The sequence below is a fragment of the Protomyctophum bolini genome, assembly GCF_963924005.1.
Source record: "Protomyctophum bolini genome assembly, chromosome: 22".
Lineage (NCBI taxonomy): Eukaryota > Metazoa > Chordata > Actinopteri > Myctophiformes > Myctophidae > Protomyctophum > Protomyctophum bolini.
The window spans coordinates 27,493,911-27,514,869 of NC_137883.1; the positions used below are offsets into that span (position 1 = coordinate 27,493,911).

At 42.4% G+C, this 20,959-nt stretch overlaps 2 protein-coding genes across 2 annotated transcripts; both read left to right on the forward strand.

Moving 5' to 3' along the window:
* The first annotated feature begins 458 nt into the window (after window positions 1-458).
* LOC308310253 (ras-GEF domain-containing family member 1B-B-like) lies at window positions 459-17,258 on the forward strand. Its single transcript, XM_080756513.1, has 14 exons — window positions 459-619; window positions 7,413-8,012; window positions 8,726-8,848; window positions 9,342-9,479; window positions 9,605-9,820; window positions 9,941-10,015; window positions 10,818-10,910; window positions 11,139-11,241; window positions 11,856-11,935; window positions 12,763-12,858; window positions 13,732-13,827; window positions 14,854-14,977; window positions 15,172-15,244; window positions 15,750-17,258. The coding sequence occupies exons 2-14, from the start codon at window positions 7,419-7,421 to the stop codon at window positions 15,781-15,783; spliced, it is 1,845 nt and encodes a 614-aa protein (XP_080612639.1). The 5' UTR covers window positions 459-619; window positions 7,413-7,418; the 3' UTR covers window positions 15,784-17,258.
* Window positions 17,259-18,546: 1,288 nt separating this feature from the next.
* Window positions 18,547-19,437, forward strand: LOC308309743 (uncharacterized protein; the record flags this gene model as incomplete). Its single annotated transcript, XM_080755660.1, has 1 exon — window positions 18,547-19,437. One exon carries the CDS (start codon window positions 18,547-18,549, stop codon window positions 19,435-19,437), a length of 891 nt encoding a protein of 296 aa, XP_080611786.1.
* Window positions 19,438-20,959: the final 1,522 nt, after the last annotated feature.

The window sequence follows — 20,959 nt, forward strand, 5'->3', positions numbered from 1 at the left end:
ACTGGGGGGTCCAAATAAAATAAACAATAAACGGGGTTGAGAATTTAGTAATTTACTGCTTTAAATATTGTTCATGTGAAAAACAAGTTTTATAGCAGGGCAGCCATACTGTAATTTGTAGGTCACGCGGTGTAAGTTACACACCCTCCTCATGAACAGAATAGAAAAGAGACGAAACCCTACACGTTCACCTCCCCAAAGAAAAACATTGTTGGGGGAAAAAAAGAAAGAAAGAAAGGAAGAAAGGGAAGGAAAAAAAACGTACTCGATGGAAGGGCGAACGAGCCAATCAGAGCAGTGAAAGATTTCGATTTTCCACCATCTCTTCCGTGATTGGTCAACGGAAGCCAAGGCGGACACGCCCCCCGGCAGCGGATTGGCCGCTTTTCCCGGCTCTCTGGAAGTCATTAGTTCAAACGACTGTCTCGGATCAGATGCATTGTTTTCACGCTGCCTGCCTGGCTGGTGGCTGCGCTCCTGCTCCTGCATGTCTCTATGTTCCACTTCCTCCACGATCACAGGATAATTATTATTACATCACGACTGGCTGGGCATCTCGACTCCTGAACGGCGCATTCCAAACAACTCGGGACAGGTTGCATTTATAATATCGCCGGAGGTAAGTTTTTCTATCATGAAATGGCTTCCACGGTTGCTTTTTTTTTTCAGTGTTAATTTAACTCTGGAGATAAGTTGCATGAGAGTGAGTGAACATTACATAATTTAACCAAATGGATCCGCGACGGGTCCATTTGGTAATACACTTATAGTTCACTCTCATAGTTGCAAATGTTTCTTAAAATGTTTAATTTCTATATATTGGTTGTTTATCTTTGCATTTGTAAAAAAAAATACGCGCGGCGCAGTTAATTTCAAATCATCCCAACTCCTAAACTGTCTGACTAGGACTGAGGTTAATTATCCACTTTAACTGAATGAACTGAATGCAGTGCACTCGCATGATTCCATCTTTGTGTCTTGTTATTGTTTACATGCAGCATGTGTTTATAATTAGACTGGTGTTCATGTGACGGCCTGCCCTGAGTGGGTTTGGTGGTAAACTGCTTTTACTGCCATGAGTCAGACACTCACTCACTCACTGTGTGTGTGTGTGTGTGTGTGTGTGTGTGTGTATTTTGTATTCACAACAACATACTGTCACACAGGTGCTACTCTGTGTGTGTGTGTGTGTGTGTGTGTGTGTGTGTGTGTTACAGAACATACAGTGAAATTGTAGAATTGAGTGCGTAAAAGAGAGAAATGGGGATGGATGGACAGAGTAGCACCTGTGTGACAGTATGTTGTTGTGAATACAACACACACACACACACACACACACACACACACGAGAGATTTTATACAAAGTGAATGCAAAACATGGAAACAGGGTACTGTTGTAATTTCTTTCAAACGTTTTTCCCAAACTAACCCTTCCTATCCCTAGTATCATGTGTATCATGTGGATGTATAAACTATTTCCTGACAGCAAATTCACAATTCTTATGGTTTGTAAGATAGTTTTCTCCAAGTTGCAATGTATAAACACAGCTCTGTTACAGGCAGCACACTATTCTTTATGTGTGAGAGAGAGCATGTCTTTAGTGTTGTATCTCATGTCTCTGGGTTAATATTGTACCAGCACACTGGGTCACTGATAGAGATGGGTGTGCACTGTGCAATAATGTGCTTCCTCTTTCTTACACGGTAAAATAATACCAACTAGAACTGCACTCTGCCGAGTGCATACTTGCTTGGTGCACACTAGTAGGCCATAAATGGCCTACTAGTGCGCAAGCAGAGCGCGCAAGTACTTTCGACCGCTGGAAAGTATCAAATCTCAGTATCTCTGTGAAGGAACGTTTGAAATGTATAATCATTACGTGTAACTATTTGCTACCTAACTACTTTTTTACAGAAAAATGAATCATTGATATGTGATGAAAAAAAAAGGTATATAAACTGAATTAAAATATATTATACAGTATAATTATTTTATTACTTATTGTAAATTGTCAATTGTCATCTGTATAATCTGGTCCCAGCAGATACCACATTACGTCATCTTTGAGAGCTGGGACCAGAGTACACGGTGTGTATATGTATGACTAGCTCTCAGTGATGACGTAAGAGATATGGTCATCTGTGTAGTCTGATCCCAGCAGACCAGGCACAGATTTACAAATTACAAATCACATTACAACTACATACAGAGTATGTAGTTGTAATTTGATTAGCAGTATACTGTGGTTACTTGGTTCCAAAAAGTGAAGCCAAGTTTTTTTCAACCGTAGGTTTGTGCTTGGTTTGCTGGGACCAGTTACAACATTACGTCATCGTTGAGAACTGGGACCAGAGTACATGGTGTGTATATGACGTAATGTTGTAACTTGTAACTAGTCCCAGCAAACCAGGCACAGACTTACGGTTGAAGAAAACTTGGCTTCACTTCAAAGAGACCAAGCGAAATTATTACTTGCGCGCTCTGCTTGCGCAAGTAACTACATACAGAGTATGTAGTTGTAATTTGATTAGCAGTATACTGTGGTTACTTGGTTCCAAAAAGTGAAGACAAGTTTTCTTCAACGGTAAATCTGTGCCTGGTTTGCTGGGACTAGTTACAACATTACGTCATCCTTGAGAGAGTACATGGTGTGTATATGACGTAATGTTACAAGTTACAAGTTACAACATTACGTCATATACACACCATGTACTCTCTCAAGGATGACGTAATGTTGTAACTAGTCCCAGCAAACGAGGCACATATTTACCGTTGAAGAAAACTTGTCTTCACTTTTTGGAACCAAGCGAAACGATTACTTGCGCGCTCTGCTTGCGCAAGTAACTAGTGAGTGTTGAGTTTAGTCAATTTACCCTGTCAATGTCAATTTCAGGTGTCACACTTGACTCAATAATGGTACAAAGAAGCATGTACAAAGCAAAATAATGCCTTGAGTTGCAAACGTATAAATGTTGGTGTAAGACCAGTATAAACACTGTTTATTTGTATTTTTTTTAAGTAACACTTAGGATTCTCTTTGTACATGTCAGCATAAGAGTGAGACAGATTGTTCTTGTTCAGCAGTTCAGTTTCAGTTCAGGGTGAAGTTTGTGGTACAAAGTTGAACAGACCATAAAAGTGACTTTAATTGTTCGTTATCTACTGTGTGTGTGTGTGTGTGTGTGTGTGTGTGTGTGTGTGTGTGTGTGTGTGTGTGTGTGTGTGTGTGTGTGTGTGTGTGTGTGGTAGTTGTGTGTGTGATATGGGCTGTTCTGCATGGCAGGCAAAGGCAGTGGCCTGGGTGAGGTTATACAACCTTGTGGTAGTGTTTTACTTTAATACAACTATTAGTTTTTTGTTATCAGTTATGGAAGACTACAATCAGTGCACAGTCAGTGGAAATCTAGCTGTCATAATCACTTTGTTGTACATGAATACGAGCCTCACGAGGACTTCATCCGATGGCTTTTCAAATCCTTTCCAAACCTGTTTATGTATCATAAGATTCTTGAGTGGCCTCTAGCTCTTTTCCAAGAGTCTATTGCATTTTAACTGGATATTGTTCACTCAGTTATTAGTGTGTGATAGATGTATTTGTCTGTATTGCAGGAGTTTATGCTGTAACGACAGTGTTGTTCATGCAACTTTTACCTGTACAGGGATTATAGGGATTGAGAATAAATTGAAATATTTTGAATATTCTTTAAACATTTTAATAAAAAAGGCACAAAATCTGTCTGTGGACAATTACATGTGGGGTTCCTTGACGTCAAATGTGGAAACCAATGGTTTAAACCACATTAGGAAGCAAGCCCAAATAAGCAACTACTGTACACTGTAGAATCAAGCCCAAAAAAAACATCAACTAGCAACTACCAATAATTTATTTGCAAATGACTTTACAGAAAAAACAAGTCAAAGGTTGCTTATAATAAGCAGACATGGCAACATGGCCTGAACGAAGCAAAGCACACACACAAGGAGCCCCAGTATGTTGGTGGGGAAAAACGTGGACATCTATTCTATACATTCCACAAATCTCTCTCTGTATATCTGTCTGTTCTTATCTTTGCATATATCTCGCAGACTGGTCAGATCATGGGGAGTGTGTCTCTTACTCTCTTCCCTCAACCCTATGTTGTTCCCTCAGCTCTATGTTTCCTTTAATCCCTTATCGCCCATAACATAAGGTGTCATTCCGTCGCTTGGGCAGGAACCTAAGTCGGCAGCCGCGTGTTAACGCAGTGTACTCTTTCATATACCATGTTGACGGTTGTTCAGATTATAAAGATCACCATATATAATGGGTATGCAACTCGGTGACGGTGGTGCCACCGGCTTGGCGCAGGCACTCGCTTGGCTTATGTCTCGCTCAGGCACACCTCAAGGCCACTCCTTGAGCTCTGTGTCATAATACTAATGCTTTGCTAATGCATACCATGAAAGGCTGGCTCTCATGCTGAGGGAGCATAGGACCTAAGCTGACCACACTGTGATTATTTATGGTTATCAAGGTGCACAGCACACCAGTTGTAGCTGCTAGTACAAATTTAATTGTGGACACAGAGACAGAAAAATGACCATGGCAATTATTGTTCTGTCTCTGTGTCCACAATACAATTTGCATGGCCAGCTACGAGTGTGCGGCTATACTCTTTTATTATCCACTGTGATTATGCCCACAGATTCATGGTTACAGGATTCAGATTCAGTGGTGGTGAACTGTGAAGTGATATTAGGTAGGTTTCTGTTGCGAAAGGAGGAGCACTTCACCTTCCTGTTTCTGTATTTTAGTTGGCCTAAATCCAACTTCTTCATTGGATTTCTATTAATGCACTCTGGTGCACATTCATCTGTAATGGCATACATAATGCCATCAGAACGGACAATGCGCTATATCAGGACAGTGGGATTTATTTTCAGCCCTAATTCACTTGCTCTATGGTTGTCTGACTCATAACAGTTTTAATAACAAATACACCAGAAATAAGTAAAAAATAATAACTTATATATTAAGTATTGTGTCACAAACAAAGACTGAGATGAGGAAACTCATAGGTCATATAGGGATGACCATGATGATCTCATCCAACTTTGTACGTGGCAGCCGGCAGGTGTATTTTTCTGAGGACCAAAGGTTGAGTGTGAAGTCCTCAGATATGCGCCTCTCCAGAACTGGCACATGTTCTTAACGTTGGCCATGCTTCTTAACAATGGACGCTAGTACCAGGAATTTACCGTAGTTTGTAGCAGAGTAGCCCTGACTGTAGCCCAGAACAAGCCTAGTAGATATTTTGCTAACCTTGTAGGAGATCAGGTTTCAAATCCAGGTGGTTAATATACACTTTGGCATATGCTGCAACGGCTTTGTAAAGAATGCAGATATAACATCAAACAAAGGCTTGAATTATACAAAGCTGATCTACAAGCTCACAACACATCGTGCTGTGACATGCACAGCTAAGTATGAACTATGAATCAGTCAAAAGTAGGACTGGCATATACAGTATTGTGTGTGTGTGACAGCACACTAGTGTAGAGCATTAGACATTAAGCTTTAAATTAAAAATACTAAACTTATTGTGTGAAAGCATTTCTCTGGGTAAATATAAATGTAATTGCAGGAAAGCTTAGGGTTTATGTTCTGAAAAGTCCCTTCATCTCTCTGTATAGACATAGGACTCACTCTATTCAAACCAAACCACAAGATCACCAGCAGGTCAGTAAGAGAGAGTCCTTTAATTCTGCTGTAAACCCCAGAGTACATTCACTGTCAGTGACTTCAAGATGGCATGGCATAATAACATGCTATGATACTGTAACTCACTGATGTTTATTTTCTTCATAAATTAATGTTGGATACATGTTTTTTTGTCAGACTATATATATATTTTTTTTTTTATGTATGGTATGTTTTTAGAATGTCCGCAGTCGTACTCAGTGATGTCAATTCGGACACATGGATATCATGACAGTGAAGCTGAGTGAGTGAGTTTGTGATCTGGTCTGGTCTCTTCCTGGGGTCTTTGTGTGGTCGTTAATACCGTGACAAGCTGGATAATACCTCTATTGTTAAAGACATCCCCCCATATGCTTCTGTTCTAACAGGCCCATCTACCATTTAAAACCACATTATGGGATTTTGGTCTCAATCTGGCTGAAGTTGAATAGATTAAAAGTTGGAGTTCTTGGATGTCTTCTTCAGCACTGGAGCCAAACCGATTGAGTTTAGTCTTTTTTTCTGGGATAATGTGCAGACCTGTCTGAGTGGGACGGCCTTGTTTTGGGTTCCCAAACAACAGGAACAACGGATTGAAGGATGCACACGCACACAGTTTGGATCTTTGGAGAAAGAAAAAACAAAACCATGATGCAACGTTTATAGGGATATTTATCCCCACTTTCATCTGAACGTTATATGCTCCCATGTTTTCAAACCTCTTGAAAGTAGAGAAATCTACAAGGCACATCATGCAACAATGTTTGTCTTTGGTGCTCCATTTGAACTAAACCCTGATGCATAAATACCTTTTTTCCTAAATCTTTTCTTGCCAGATTATTTTCGAAGTTTACTAACAAAAGGAGCATAAATTCCTTGGTTTTAAACAAACAATCAAATTCAAACTGCCATTTATTCATCCCCAAGCTTCTCATCAGGCCTTACACCCACAGTTCCACCTAGAAATTACAACATTTCAGTACTGTGGGATGTAGTAACTCATTATGTCCCAATTCTAAGCTTTCCAGGGATTGGAAAAACAAAAGCAAAACCATGCTGACCATGACTTTTTTTTTGTGGTTACAAAGTCTAGTCTAGTTTGTTCTGAGATGAGATATTGCAAGAATATGACGATAATAAGTATATGGTTAGACATCAGTATCACTGTAAGGTTGTTAAATAATATTGCAAAACGATTAATTTCAACATTTTTGTAACAAATGGAAACTTTTTTAAATATTTTATTAAAGCCTGGATGACATTAAACATTTCACATCATAATCTTTACTTCTGTAAACCTGTGATGTGTCAATATAGCTGATTCTGATTCCGAACCGTGTGTTGATTTATTTTATTATTACTTATCTTTTAACAAAAGTGGGCAGGAGACGGGGTGGAATGTACTGTGGCATTACAGTACACTGCCATGTCTCCACACTGGAACACAAATGTCTGCTGGCTCGCAAGATGCAACACGTTATGAGCTAGTTTCGCACTGAAAAACGTCTATTATTTTTCACTTTTCTTTTTAGACTTTTTGTTTTTAAATCGTTGCCTATGATGACATAATAGCGACGGCAGGTTGAAAGTGCTTTAATGACACGTGTCTCTTCATTGGTCTCCAGGTCACCATGCCTCCTACCACTCCGTTGAAAGTGCTTTAATGACACGTGTCTTTTCATTGGTCTCCAGGTCACCATGCCTCCTACCACTCCCTACGCCGGCAAGTTTGGCCCCTGCGGCCCCTACAGCAGCCACAACAACAACAACGCTCAGCCTCACAGTCCGTACTGCAGCGCAGCTGCCACCAGTCCCAGCCGGGAAAACCTCTACGACAACGCCTACCGCCCCGCTCCCGCCACAGAGAACCCGTACGACATCCCACAGCCTCACAGCCCCTGCCGGAATGGCAGCGTCGGACTCGTGACCATGTCTAAGGACTGCGTGTACAACAACAACAACGTCACGGAGAACCCCTACGCCGCCATACCCCAACAGACCCGCCACGGCAGCCCCCGTCGTGCCGCCAGTTCCTGTAGCAGCGGACGCTCCTACCGTAACGCACACGGCAGCGGCAGCAGTGACCACCTCTACCGTAACAACAGCAGCAGCTGCAGCAGCGCCAGCACTGAAACCCGGCGCAGCAACGCCGCCCTCGCCAAAGAACACCTTTACGCCAACGGCATCACCGCCAGCTACGGCGAGATGTGCTACCATGACAACAGCTTGGTGTCTGGGTCGCTCGAGGCGCTGATCCAGCACTTGGTTCCGACGGTCGACTACTACCCTGACGTGAGGAACCATTAATCGTGATATCAGTTAATCAATATGTCAATCGAGCTGTCTGGTTGAATTAACACAGGGGATTGTATTTTACTGGGAAGGTAGAGCTTATGTTATGCAAAGACTTTACTTTTGTCACGGAATCAACGTTAGCCATTTACAATATTTGAGATCTTCACTGATGGGAGTAACAATGCCGGACTAATGCTCTGTCAGAATTACGTATCCAGACAGACAGAATCGGATCCCACTGTGGCCTGCAATTATTCCAACATACGCATACCCAGTTTTCGTAATTGAGCTCGAATAATTCACCCATTCACTTTCACTCAATGTATGTTTCATATTCACCCAATCACATACATGTTCACTCAATGTATGTTTCATATTCACCCAATCACATACATGTTCACTCAATGTATGTTTCATATTCACCCAATCACCTACATGTATCCTAACTCGCCGTTCTAATGGAGGGCTCAAAAGGAACTTCAATTATATTGCTATGATAAATGTACAAATATTTTAGCGGTACAGTGCCTAATTTCCCTTTTAGTTTTTTTTCCTTCCTTCTTAAGTGATCTCTATATTGCTGTTATTAGTGAATGGGTGTGAGAGGGAGACAGATTTTTCCATTTGTGTATTTTACATTGTCACAAGTTGTAAAATCTTTCGCACGTTTCCTGACCTGGTCCCTGTGTGTTGTGCTTCCTGTCCACCAGAGGTCGTATGTGTTCACCTTCTTACTGAGCTCTCGTCTCTTCCTGCACCCCTATGAGCTCATGACCCGGGTGTGTCATCTGTGTGTGGAGCAGCAGCGCTCCGGAGACCCCCTGTTGGACAAAGTAGGTATAGCCTATTAAGACCTGTCTGAGACCAGATTCTACAAAAAACGTCTTGTAAATCATGACAATTTTCTGAAAGACCTGTGTTGTATCTGGCCTGACCCCCATCTGAAAATATGTTGTTCCAGGGACCCCCCCCCCCCCAGAAGCAAATATTTGAGTTAAAACGTTTGTTGTGAAAGAATATCTATACAAGCTACAAGCTCGTAGCCCGGCCGTTCTATGAGCTTGTAGATCTGCTATTTTTCAACGATTTAAAATAATGGTTTAAATGAGATAAATACACAGAGAGAAGTAGAGGCAAGATATTCAGTAATCCAATAATGCATGACATAATCACTGGAATTCATGATTCATGAAACCGATAATTTAACAGCTAATGTGACTAATTCATGCGCCCACCGCTAAAGAGATGCTCGGAGGAAGCGTGCTCTGCTCTGTATCAAGATGTCCTCACGTAAAACACTAATGTGAGTTCCGTCGACGCTGTCAGATTCGTGTCCGAGACGTCGCCCCCAAGCTGGTGCAGCTGTTGACGGAATGGACGGAGACCTTCCCCTACGACTTCAGAGACGAGAGGATGATGCGCTGCCTCAAGGACATGACTCACCACGTGGCCCGAGCAGATGAGGTTAGTGTATGATTCTACAAAATGTCTTCTAAATCCGTTTTATGAAAAACCTATGTTACTATGTCAGTGGTGCTCAAAACTATTCATAGGACCCCCAAAATAATGTGTGTGTTGAATTGGTCCAGTACTCGTGGCGGGCCATGCAGCAGATGACCCAGAGGTTGATCAAGCGTCTGTCGGCTCTGGGCCAGTACGAGGAGGCGGTGGCGGCACTCAGCGCCGTGGCCATGGAGAGACCGGCCTCTCTGAAGAGCAAGCAGTCGTCGGGTCAGCGCAGCGACATGCTGAGCGTGTGCGACGAGCCCTTCGTCCTCGCCCAGCAGCTCACGCACATCGAACTGGTAAGAAGGATTCTGACCTAGTTAAACTAGACTAAAACTATGACTGGACTATGATTTTTTTTTTTTAAATGCTTAAAAAATTAAAATTAACACTGGTTCAAATGTCTTTGGTCCATGCAGGACAGGCTGAGTTTCATCGGCCCTGAGGAGTTCATTCAGACCTTCTCCATGAAGGATCCTTTGGAAAACCACAAGGTACAGTAAAGGGTTTTTACTTGATTGTTTGGACTGCATTTTTCAGACTTTCAAGATTACAATAAATAAAATATAAGATGTACAAGCTCACAGTGCGACAAAGTGTGGGCTGTGAGCTTATACGTGTGTGCTGTTTTTGAATAGCCAACGCTGAAATCTAAAATGAAAATTAGATGCTTTTCCAGTCGTAACTGGCATCGATGTGTCATCGGTAGACACCATTGTGATTACCTTCTGTGCTCCATTAGTCGAATTTTCATGGCCATCTCTAGACTGTACGTGCCTTATTTTTTGTGTGTTAATCTTCAGTCGGGTCTCACCTTGTGTTACATAAGTATCATAATAAGATCTGTTGAGTGCAGAAAAGTGGTTTTGTTTGAGTGAGTCAGCCAGGGGGGTGGGGGGCTGCAGTGGCGAGTGGGCTGGCAGTGTTGTGTAAGCCTTTAACCCATTAAAACCTGAGGCCGATTCCACAAATGCCATCTAAACCAGTAGTTCTCTTTCAATATTATGTTCGCAGCTGTGACACGCTGTGAGCTATTTTTGAACGACCAACTCGGAAATCTAAAATGAAACCGATGCTTTCCCAGGTTTCAATGCGCTAACAAGGATTTATTTGAACGCACAGCAAGTCAACTCACTTGTACAAAGTGCTTTGTACACAACAGAGGACATAAATGCAGATAAAAAAACAACAACCTGGAACAGTGTCTGTATATTTGTGTGTTGTAGGTTTATTTATTTGATTTATTCATCTTAATTTGTCAATTAGTTTACAGAAATCTCTTTCTTTCTCTTTCAGGGTTTCTTCAGGAAACGTAAAACCAGTAACCTGGAGGCTTACATCAACTGGTTCAACCGACTCAGTTATCTTGTGGCTACTGAGATTTGTATGGTGAGAGATGCTTTATCTGCCTTTATCTGTGTGTCACAAATGCAAATAAAGCTGGTAAATATTGCAAGAAAGTGTTGATAAATTGTTGACAAAGACATGATGTTTTAACAATAAAAGCAAGTAAATCCATCCTTGATTAACTGTTGCACCACTAGTTTATCTCCTTGCTTTTTCATCTCGTTCAACTTGAACCTCATCGTCTTCCTGTTCTGTTCTTCTCATTTACAGCCAGTGAAGAAGAAACACAGAGCTCGGGCCATCGAGTTCTTTATCGATGTCGCCCAAGAATGTTTCAACATTGGCAACTTTAACTCCCTCATGGCCATCATCAGTAAGTATTGTAATATGCCATCATCCATGAATAGAAATGATGTATACAGTATGACTAATGCACACAATATGCAGTAGTTATGTAGGTGTAGTCTATTGTGTTTCTATGTACTCCAGTCTAGTACAGTGGTTTTCAACCTTTTTTAATATCAAGGCCATTATTATTTTCAGCCTTTGAGCCACATACAACCATTTGAACATTTAGCTTCTCAGACCCTAAACCTTGAATATTTTATATCGTTATTTATGTTATTTTGTCCACAATTCCATGCTGTATTGATGTGGTAACATAGGAGAGATAACAGGCTAACGTTGATCAAAATAACAATTATTCTCTTAATTGTGTAGACTTTAAGTAAATTAAGTAATGCAGATGTTTAACAATAATTTAACTCCATTTTATGCTCTCAAGAGTTAAAGATCTATTAGAGTCCATTTTGTAACTAATACCAACTGTTCATCATTTAGCTGGGCACCACCCGGAACCCCCTCAAGGACCACTGGTGGTTCCCTGACCACTAGTTGAAAATCACTGCTCTAGTATACCTACTCAAACTCATTATTTGTAACATTAATTCGCTTTCGGTCACTCTTGCTTTTCTCTCCCTCTATCAGCTGGGATGAATATGAGTCCCGTGGCTCGCCTGAAGAAGACTTGGAGTAAGGTCAATACTGACAAATTTGCAATTCTAGAGGTGAGAAATACGCCAAACTACTCTCTTTTTAATCCTAACATTTAGACATTCCAAAATACTGCTGACCATGTTTCGTTGTGAAAATAAAGTATAACTGATGCAGACACCCAATTTCACATCCTGACTCACGAGTCATGGCCTTAGCTGATTCGTCACGTCCCTATCACATGACCCTTTTCCACGTTGTTAGGCAAATAAGATACAGTTGTTCAGTAGAGTTCTTTATGTGGCTAACGAGCCAATCCTGCAAACTTTGAAAGCCAATGTTGACCAATTAGGATGGAATATGAAATATCGGACAGATCCGCCTTGAACACATGACTATAGAGATAGTGTGTAACGATTTGTGGGATTTTTGGACAGAATCTGGATGAGTAATATTAAAAAAAATGTTTTTCAAAATTCGGCCTCCTGGTGGCGCTATAACAGGCCGTTCTGGAAAATGGGGCAGAGATTCATCATTGGCATCCAGGGAGTGTGTGTGCAAAATCTGGCATCAACCGGGTTAACGGTGCCGGAGATTAGCTGGTAACAGACGGACAGACGCACACACACACACACAGACGGAGTGCAAATCTGCAAAGCATACTCTCTCCCCAGGCCTTCGGCCTGGTGGAGACAACAAGGGGGACAACGGAGACGGCGCCTGTTTCACCTGACACATTATGACTGTCATCATTCCTTGTTTTTCTGTCAACTTATCATTTAATTAGATTATTTCAGTGCTCTTCTCACATTCACGTCTCTATTCCTTTGTGCATTTGTATGTATGTTTTAATAGTGTGGCATCATGTGATGAGACTCTTTCATCTGTTCTCATTCTCCAGCACCAGATGGACCCATCCAGTAACTTCAGTAACTACCGCACATCGCTCCGTGGCGCCACCCAGAGGTCTGAGACGGCACATAGCAGTCAGGAAAGGGTGAGAGAGAGCTAATGTTAAGAGCTAAATGGAGCTACAGAACAAAACGCAGTGATTGAACCAACAAAAAGTTGAAATGAATGCAAACAACGGCCGGGATGTTTGACAGAGTAACATGCACATTCAAAACATAATAATAATAAAAAAGATAGTAGAAAAAAGAAAAACGGGGGACACATGCACAACGGAGAGCGCTTGTTTCACCTGGCAGTTAATGATACGTGTGTCATTCTTGTTTATACCTGGTAGTATGACGGTGTCGCTTGCCAAATCGAACAGATCTACAAGCTACCAATGTTCTTTCTGGCAGAGCTATGCCCTTGTGTGGTGGAGTATGCCATTGGTTCTCAAACCTTTCCATGCCAAGGACCCCGAAATAGCCATAGCCTCTGGCTCTTGCTTCCCTGGTGCACAACAGTTTTGAGCATTTAGCAGACACCCTTAATCCAGAGCGATTTACAGTAAGCAAGAACAAAATAAACCACACCCGTGTGAACTGAGTGGTGCAACTCACGCCCCCCCCCCCCCCCCTCTCATTAGCAGGCAACAGTGCAGCACTCTCTCTCTGTTTCTGGCACAACAGCGCCCCTACTGGTACTAATAGTCATAGCTACTGGTGCTCACAGTCACATAGGCGCATGGGTTAACGTCAAATAGATAGGCGGACACGGACATTGCTGTTCCTTGGAGTGGTTGCACCACTCAAAAACATGGTAATACATCAAATACATAAAAATAGTCACGCATACAGTAGTAACACAACATGTTTCATCGTGACATGTTGCAATCTTTCTTTCTTTTCTCACTATAATGACATGCCCAAAATAAGCCAATTATATCCCGCTTCTAACTTGCTGTCAATCTGTCCTGTAGATCGTGATTCCGTTCTTCAGTCTGCTCATAAAGGACATCTACTTCCTCAACGAGGGCTGTGCCAGCAGGCTGGCCAACGGACACATCAACTTCCAGGTCAGTACTCTGAGTGTAACCACGTCAAGTAGATCTACGGCTTCGTACACGCATATCAGACCAACATGCTCTGTGCTGTCCGTGTTTCATGGGATGTTGTAGTGTCAATTATTGATATTAAACTATAATCCATTTTATGTTCCACTTCTGACAGAGAAAGGGAAAATGCAATGTAACGCACAGGGTTCAAGGAACCCAAACATCTACCGCTCATTCAAGCAAGAGAGAATTCCCACTTGGGGCTATGAGTTTCAGGCTGTAGGCTACTTGTCAAACAGTATGTATAACTCAATAGGGTCTAAATCAGTGGTTTTCAACCCTTTTCAGTTCAAGGCCCATTATGTATTTGGCATTTGAGCCACAAACTATCATTAATGAGACAAGGACCACTGGTCTAAATGTCTCAGTAAAAGAGTAGGTAGACCAGCTCCAACCACTGTAGATGTACAAGAACTCTGTTCATTCAAATAAGTCCCAGAATGCAGCTTTAAATGTTGCTCAATACACACACACACACACACACACAAACACTCTCTCTCTCTCTCTCTCTCTCTCTCTCTCTGATTACATGCAAACTAAGCAGCTGAAAGAAACAACATGAAGCCATGTTCTCAAGCAGTTCTCGAGGCCTTTGCCCTTAGTGACCTCTAGTGGCAGAGTGGAGAATGGCTGTCACTGTGTGGTGCAGACAAGCTGTTGCTTCTATTCCAGTTGATTGCTTTGGAGGAAAAAAATGGATAAAGCACTGTGCACTGATCATTATTCCTATTTAATGTCAAACGCTTTGCGATGTGTTGTGACTTGTGAGCTAGTAGATCAGCTATTTTTGGTGTCTAGAGCTTAAAAGGAGGGGGAGTCTATTATAGACCCCTGGGAAACATGAAGTGGTCAAGTTACCCAGAGACCCTGTAGAGTCTACAGCGAGGTCTACAGTGTACTGTAGCCCTTGCTGCTCAGTTCTGCGACTGGTCTAGTGCAAGTTGAACTTGGAAATGTATATGTTTTTGTTTTTTTGTTATTTACCAGAAACTGTGGGACCTGGCTAAGCAGGTGAGCGAGTTCCTGGTATGGCGTCAAGTGATATGTCCCTTCGAGAGAGACCGTCGGATCCTCCAACATCTGGTCACCTCGCCCATCTTCAATGAGGATGGTCAGTACTCAATCTGTGATAAGCACGCCTCGAGTTGGCAAACTATAGTTTATCACTCCATTTCGAAAATTGCACAAAGGCTAGCCAGTGAAAACAATATGGGAGCGGTTTGTGAAAATCTTCTGGTGCAAAATGCATTCATGCTTGTGAACCAAATGATGCTCAGTCTTTCCTACTTACCCTCCTCCTTGCAGAGCTGCATCTGGCTTCATATGAGAGTGAAGGACCCGAGAATCACATGGAGAAAGACAGCCGTAGATCTCTGAGGTTTGTACCCATGAACAAATTGCATACACTAGCAGGCCATGTACGTCCAGAATGATCAATCTATCACGTGTAGTGAAAACTAGAAATATATACAAAATTACATCTGAAAATGTTTCTGCCCTGAAGCAACTATATAACCTTGCTAAGGCATGAATGTACTGTATCTCTCTGCAACATTGTTCTAATGTATGCACAAACACATCTATAAACACAATAGTTTTGTTATGGAAACATCCCAAGTCTGGCCTGTATAGTCGGAATAGTTTTTCCGTAACTTATTATTCTACTTGAGCATACTGCCACATACGTTTTCCGAATTCCTAAATGACCAGCGATGTTGTCATGAGCCAAACTGTCACAGCGAAAATACTATATCTAGTATCTACAAGCTTGATCTACAACCTTGTAGATCTATTTTTGTATTTGAATCTTGAAAAGTAACAGTCTTGCACATGGAGGTTTCCAGCTGACAGACGATATTCATTCTCTCTCTTTCTTGTCACAGATCCTCACTTGTGCATCGAGAGAATCGCTCTTAAGATCGTGTGATTCTTTTTCTCAATGGACCAAAGCCTTCTCCCACAGCACTACCGTTTACAGCAACATGACAACTCTGCATTCTGAATGCAGAGGAGGCTCATTGTTTTCTTCTATGACCAAACCCTGGGCCTGAATCCACAGTTCGGCAGACCCTGCACTAAAACAAAACACACTTATTCCCCGCCAAACGCTGCCTGGCCTTAAAACCCAATTGACGTTTGATCATGATGGATTCATGTTTACGAAGGGGCTCATCAGATGGATTTCTAACACTGGGGTCTAATGGGAGCGGGTTTGATAAGACAAGGCCCTGTAGAGGGAAAATACATATTCTCTCTTTTTGGGAGATATGTACAATGTGGAAAGCAGAAATTCTTGTGGATTCACAAAACTAAATCAACAAATTCAACCAAGTCTAGTGAACTTTCCAATAGAAAAACAAAGATGTCAATGTTGTCACTTAGATTATATACAGTATTGTACCGTACATAATATACAGTATTATATGCAGTACTGTTGGGTGGCTCCAGTAAATAGTCGTGTGCGTGCCGGTGCGCGCAGTGTATTAACCAAGTGTTGCTTATCATTTATATTATGAATTAGTCTCAAAGCAACCATCACTGTACACTGCAAACAGAAGTTGACATTGGATTTTTTTAATGTAGAAGTGTTTTTTCTCTATTTTGTTGTACAATAATATTTGGGATACGTCTTCTTTTGGTTAGTGCATCTGGAGCAGATTTACAGTATGATTTCATCAGATGCTTCATTTGATTATTTTTTATTTGTGGTTATTTTGTATGGTGTAAGTATTCGGTTTGTTTGAATCGTCTAAATTAGTTTTGTCTAGAGCAGATATATTTTTTCATTTGTGTGAAAGACAGATATCCCTTTCTTTTTATAACATTGTTAATATTTTTCCCTTTTAGTGGGGAATCCACTATGACTGCATATTAATGCCAACATAATGAGTAATGTTTAACATGATGTGTTGTTCTGCGTAATACTGTTGTACGACAAAGTATAACTCAGGCTTACCTGAGATAAGCTCATGCCAATTATGAACGCTTAATTGAATGCACTTCAGCTACATTGAAGGGTCTTGTGTCTTGTAAAATATGATTATTATATAATTGTATCACTTTTTTATGTCTTGCACAGTATTACAGTATGTTGTATTTTGTATCAGAAGGTTAAAAATCAGTGGTTATGAAATGTCAGTGTGATATATTTTTTCTTACATGCTCTTTGATGTGTTGCCACAATGAGCTAGTTGCTGGATAGCTTGCTCTGTGAAAACATGTAAGCTATTTTTCTTAGTGCTTAACGGGTCGTGCTGCTGCCTTCTGCATTATGTGCAGATTCGAAACAGGTGGTACGCACTACGCAGGGCCGTTCAGTGACTTACGACGAGTGCTTCCAAACTCCAGCACTTAGAAAAAGAATCACCTGCACAGAATTTCTTGACAGAAAGTAGCTCATAACTTGCTTGTGCTTGAAATGTACTGTAATTCTGCAAACTGTTAATAAATATTTCAATCAATCAATGTTAATTCCCATGCAGTGGGTTTATTCCTTTTAACAGACAGCATTTAATTTAATTGTTTTAGTGTGATGTTTTCTTTCTGGCTGAGGTGTGAAACTTTGCTTCATGTAGCCTACTGGCCCAGGTCTCTTTAACACATCGCCATCCATCCAGGGCAGGATGTGTATTGGGTCTGTAGCTAATTAAAACGATTAAAAACGAATTACGTTTTAATGAAGACACCGCCTACAGACACTGAAATCTTAACTGAATTGGTCGCCTTTACTTGGACGTGATTGGCTTATTGGAATATCCGTCTACTCCACAGCTGATTTCCTGGCTTTTAAATGCAAGGCGGCAGGTAACGTCAACTCACAGTTCACTAGTATCTGCTTCTGTCTGACAGACTTTTTAATTTCAGCAGTGTGTTTGGGACCATGCCAGCCTAATACACGTTTATTTCGTTTTACAGAGTTCCTGATTCGTGATTCCAGCATTTTAACGAGCTTTGTTTAGGGCCCTGGATCGTGGTGTGATCGGCAGTACAGCATATTCTCTGCGGCTATTACATTACATTTTCCAGTCATGCTTGAGGTAAGACAGACATTAACGGTTTTTTAAATACATATTTTATATTACCTATGTGCCTAAACTAATTTAAACTGGCTTATAAAATCACACCGTCCATGACACATGAACAACGCTAACTATTTTGTCAACCAATTTAGGCTACCTAAAAGTAAAATGCATGTATTTTAGCTATAGCCTATTGCTTGGAAGAAATGTGTGCCCCACTGCACTGAAATCGTTTGGTTAGGTTATCTCTTTGCAGTATTTTTATTTATTGCTAGTAGACTGGACGTCAAGACAGTTGACATTTAATTTAGTCGGTGGTTCGATCTTGACGTTTTAATTTCAAGGACAAAGGCAATAGCCTACAGATTCGTTTGGTTAGGTTATCTCTTTGCAGTATTTTTTTATTTATTGCTAGTAGACTGGACGTCAATACAGTTGACATTTACTTTAGTCGGTGGTTCTTTTAATTTCAAAGGCAATACAGATTGGCACTATCAAAACATTAAGACAAATAGTCCATTTGGAAAAAACTCTAGTCCCCATGGAGAACCACTGAATTAAACTGACTTTAGGCTTAATTGTCAAATGTTTACTAAGCTAAGTTTCCTGACTTTCTCAGACCAGCAGTGATGATATGTTCCTGGCACCCTATCAAGAGGAGATGGTAGCCAAACTGCTGTCCTGTGAGACCTCGGATGAAGATGCTGGACTCGGTCTTTGTCTCAGCGACGGCCTGCTGCCTCTGCTAGAGCCTTCCAGACCGGCGCTCATCCCTTGGGTCTGCTCCACCCGCTACAAAACTGAGCTGTGCACCTCGTATGCTTCAACAGGCCTCTGTACGTATGCTGAGCGCTGCCAGTTTGCCCATGGCCTGCATGAGCTCCATGTGCCCTTCTGCCACCCCAAGTACAAGACGGAGCTGTGTCACAGCTACCACACAGTGGGCACCTGTGCCTATGGCACCCGCTGCCTGTTCGTCCACAGCCCCACAGAGCAGCGGCCTGCCTTCCGCCGCCGTCCTAGAAACGTCCCCTCCCGTGACTTTGGGGTTGGCTGTAGCCTCGAGGCACCTGAAGGCGGTGAGAAGTCTCCAGCTACGCCTGACGTACCCACCAAGGAGAGGAAGCTTCGCGGAGCCTTGTGCCGCACCTTCACCGCCTTCGGTTTCTGTATCTATGGCACCCGCTGCCGCTTCCAACACAGCCTCCCCAGCAAGTTCAACACCACTGACCTCAGCCAGAATCCAGGAGAACCCCTCTCTCCTCTGAGCGGCATAGCTCTGTCACAAAGTAACCACATGCTTGGTGTTCCTTCTTCCCCGTTCTCCCCCGCCTCCCCCACCTGGTCCTGTACCTCCTCCTCTCCTCCCTCTCCTACGGACTCGCCCCTCAACACCCCGCCCGTGGAACTCATGGCCCACAATGCCTTCACCTTCTCCAGTCAGCACCTGAATGATCTGCTGCTGCCCTTGGCTCTACAACTGAAGCGGCTAGAGAGCAGTCAGGCCATGGCAGCCAGCACTCGACATATCTGGGACAATAGATCAGTGTAGGATCACCAGGGATCTTTTTTTATTTTGTGTGCCTTATGATGGCTTTTATTGTTATTTCAGTATAGCACTATTTTTCTTTGTATGTTTTTATATCTTAATGCTTTAATCTTCAGATGGCAGGCAGTGAAGCAGGAGTATGGTGAGAGAGCATGGAAGTTCAGCACAGTTTTAAAACAAGATAAAATGTGCAAGTCATTTTAGCACTGAGCCAGGGTTGATGCTGGCCTTAGAATCAACTCTGCCACCATCTCACAAGACAAAGTGTGAAGTGTCTCCACCACCACAAGGGCTGGGAAAAGGTTTTACTATGTTCTGAACACATTATTGATGCCGTTTCAACTTTCAGCAGACAAAAAAGCACAAGGAGTCAGAGGCTCAGAGTCAGAGACTCTTGCTTGTGGGGAGCAAGAGTCTCCCAGCGGACCCTGCCAGACCCCCTGTGTGTAAGTTCACCATACACTGAAAATCCAAAAATTGTCAGACTGTCACTAGGTGCGGTTCTATATTGTCTTCAGATTCAGAACACCTCGGCATGTTTATTTAATTAATATAGATGTAAATGTATTTAGCTCCAGAACTTTTCCATACCATTATAGGTTGTACATTCTTTATACTAGAATTTCGCCCCCCTTCGGGGGGCTCAATCCTAGTGTCGTTGCAGCGCAATATGGGAAGAAGGAAATTGCGGGAATTGACAGACTCCACTTCATGTTTCAGCTGTGGTTTTAAACTCAGTAGTGTGCCCTGCACACAGCGCACACTCGCAATTGCAGCTGGAGGGCGACGCGACACACACACACACACACACACACACACACACACACACACACACACACACACACACACACACACACACACACACACACACACACACAGAGCGATGTGTGGATAAATCACTGAGATTTGGGAAATGTGTTCAGAAGTACAACGATTAAGCACGCACAGGCAAATGTCAGAAGCATCTGTTTCGGTTTCCAAACAGGAAGTTGTAAATGTGCTTATTAGACGGAGGCAGCGTGATGCTGGCATCTATTGTGATGCCAGCATCACCACATTTCACATAGAAATATAAGCACCCATTTACTCGCTTAGCGGAGACTGTGGGGTGGTAGAGGACATCTCCCCGGACGCGTGGGTATGTCCAGATAGTTGCCTCGCGGAGGCCTCTTTGTCCAGTGTCCATTCTGGGTCTGGAAACGGCACTTTTTTGAGTGTTGACCCCAATAGAAGGTCTGCTGCTCTGAATTTTACACCTCTCCCGCTTAGCGGAGACTGTGGGGTGGTAGAGGACATCTCCCCGGACGCGTGGGTATGTCCAGATAGTTGCCTCGCGGAGCCGTCTTTTGTCCAGTGTCCAGTCTGGGTCCGGAAACGGTAATTTATTTTGCATTGACCCCAGTAGAAGCTCTGCTGCTCTGAATTTTACACCTCTCTCGCTTAGCGGAGACTGTGGGGTGGTAGAGGACATCTCCCCGGACGCGTGGGTATGTCCAGATAGTTGCCTCGCGGAGGCCTCTTTGTC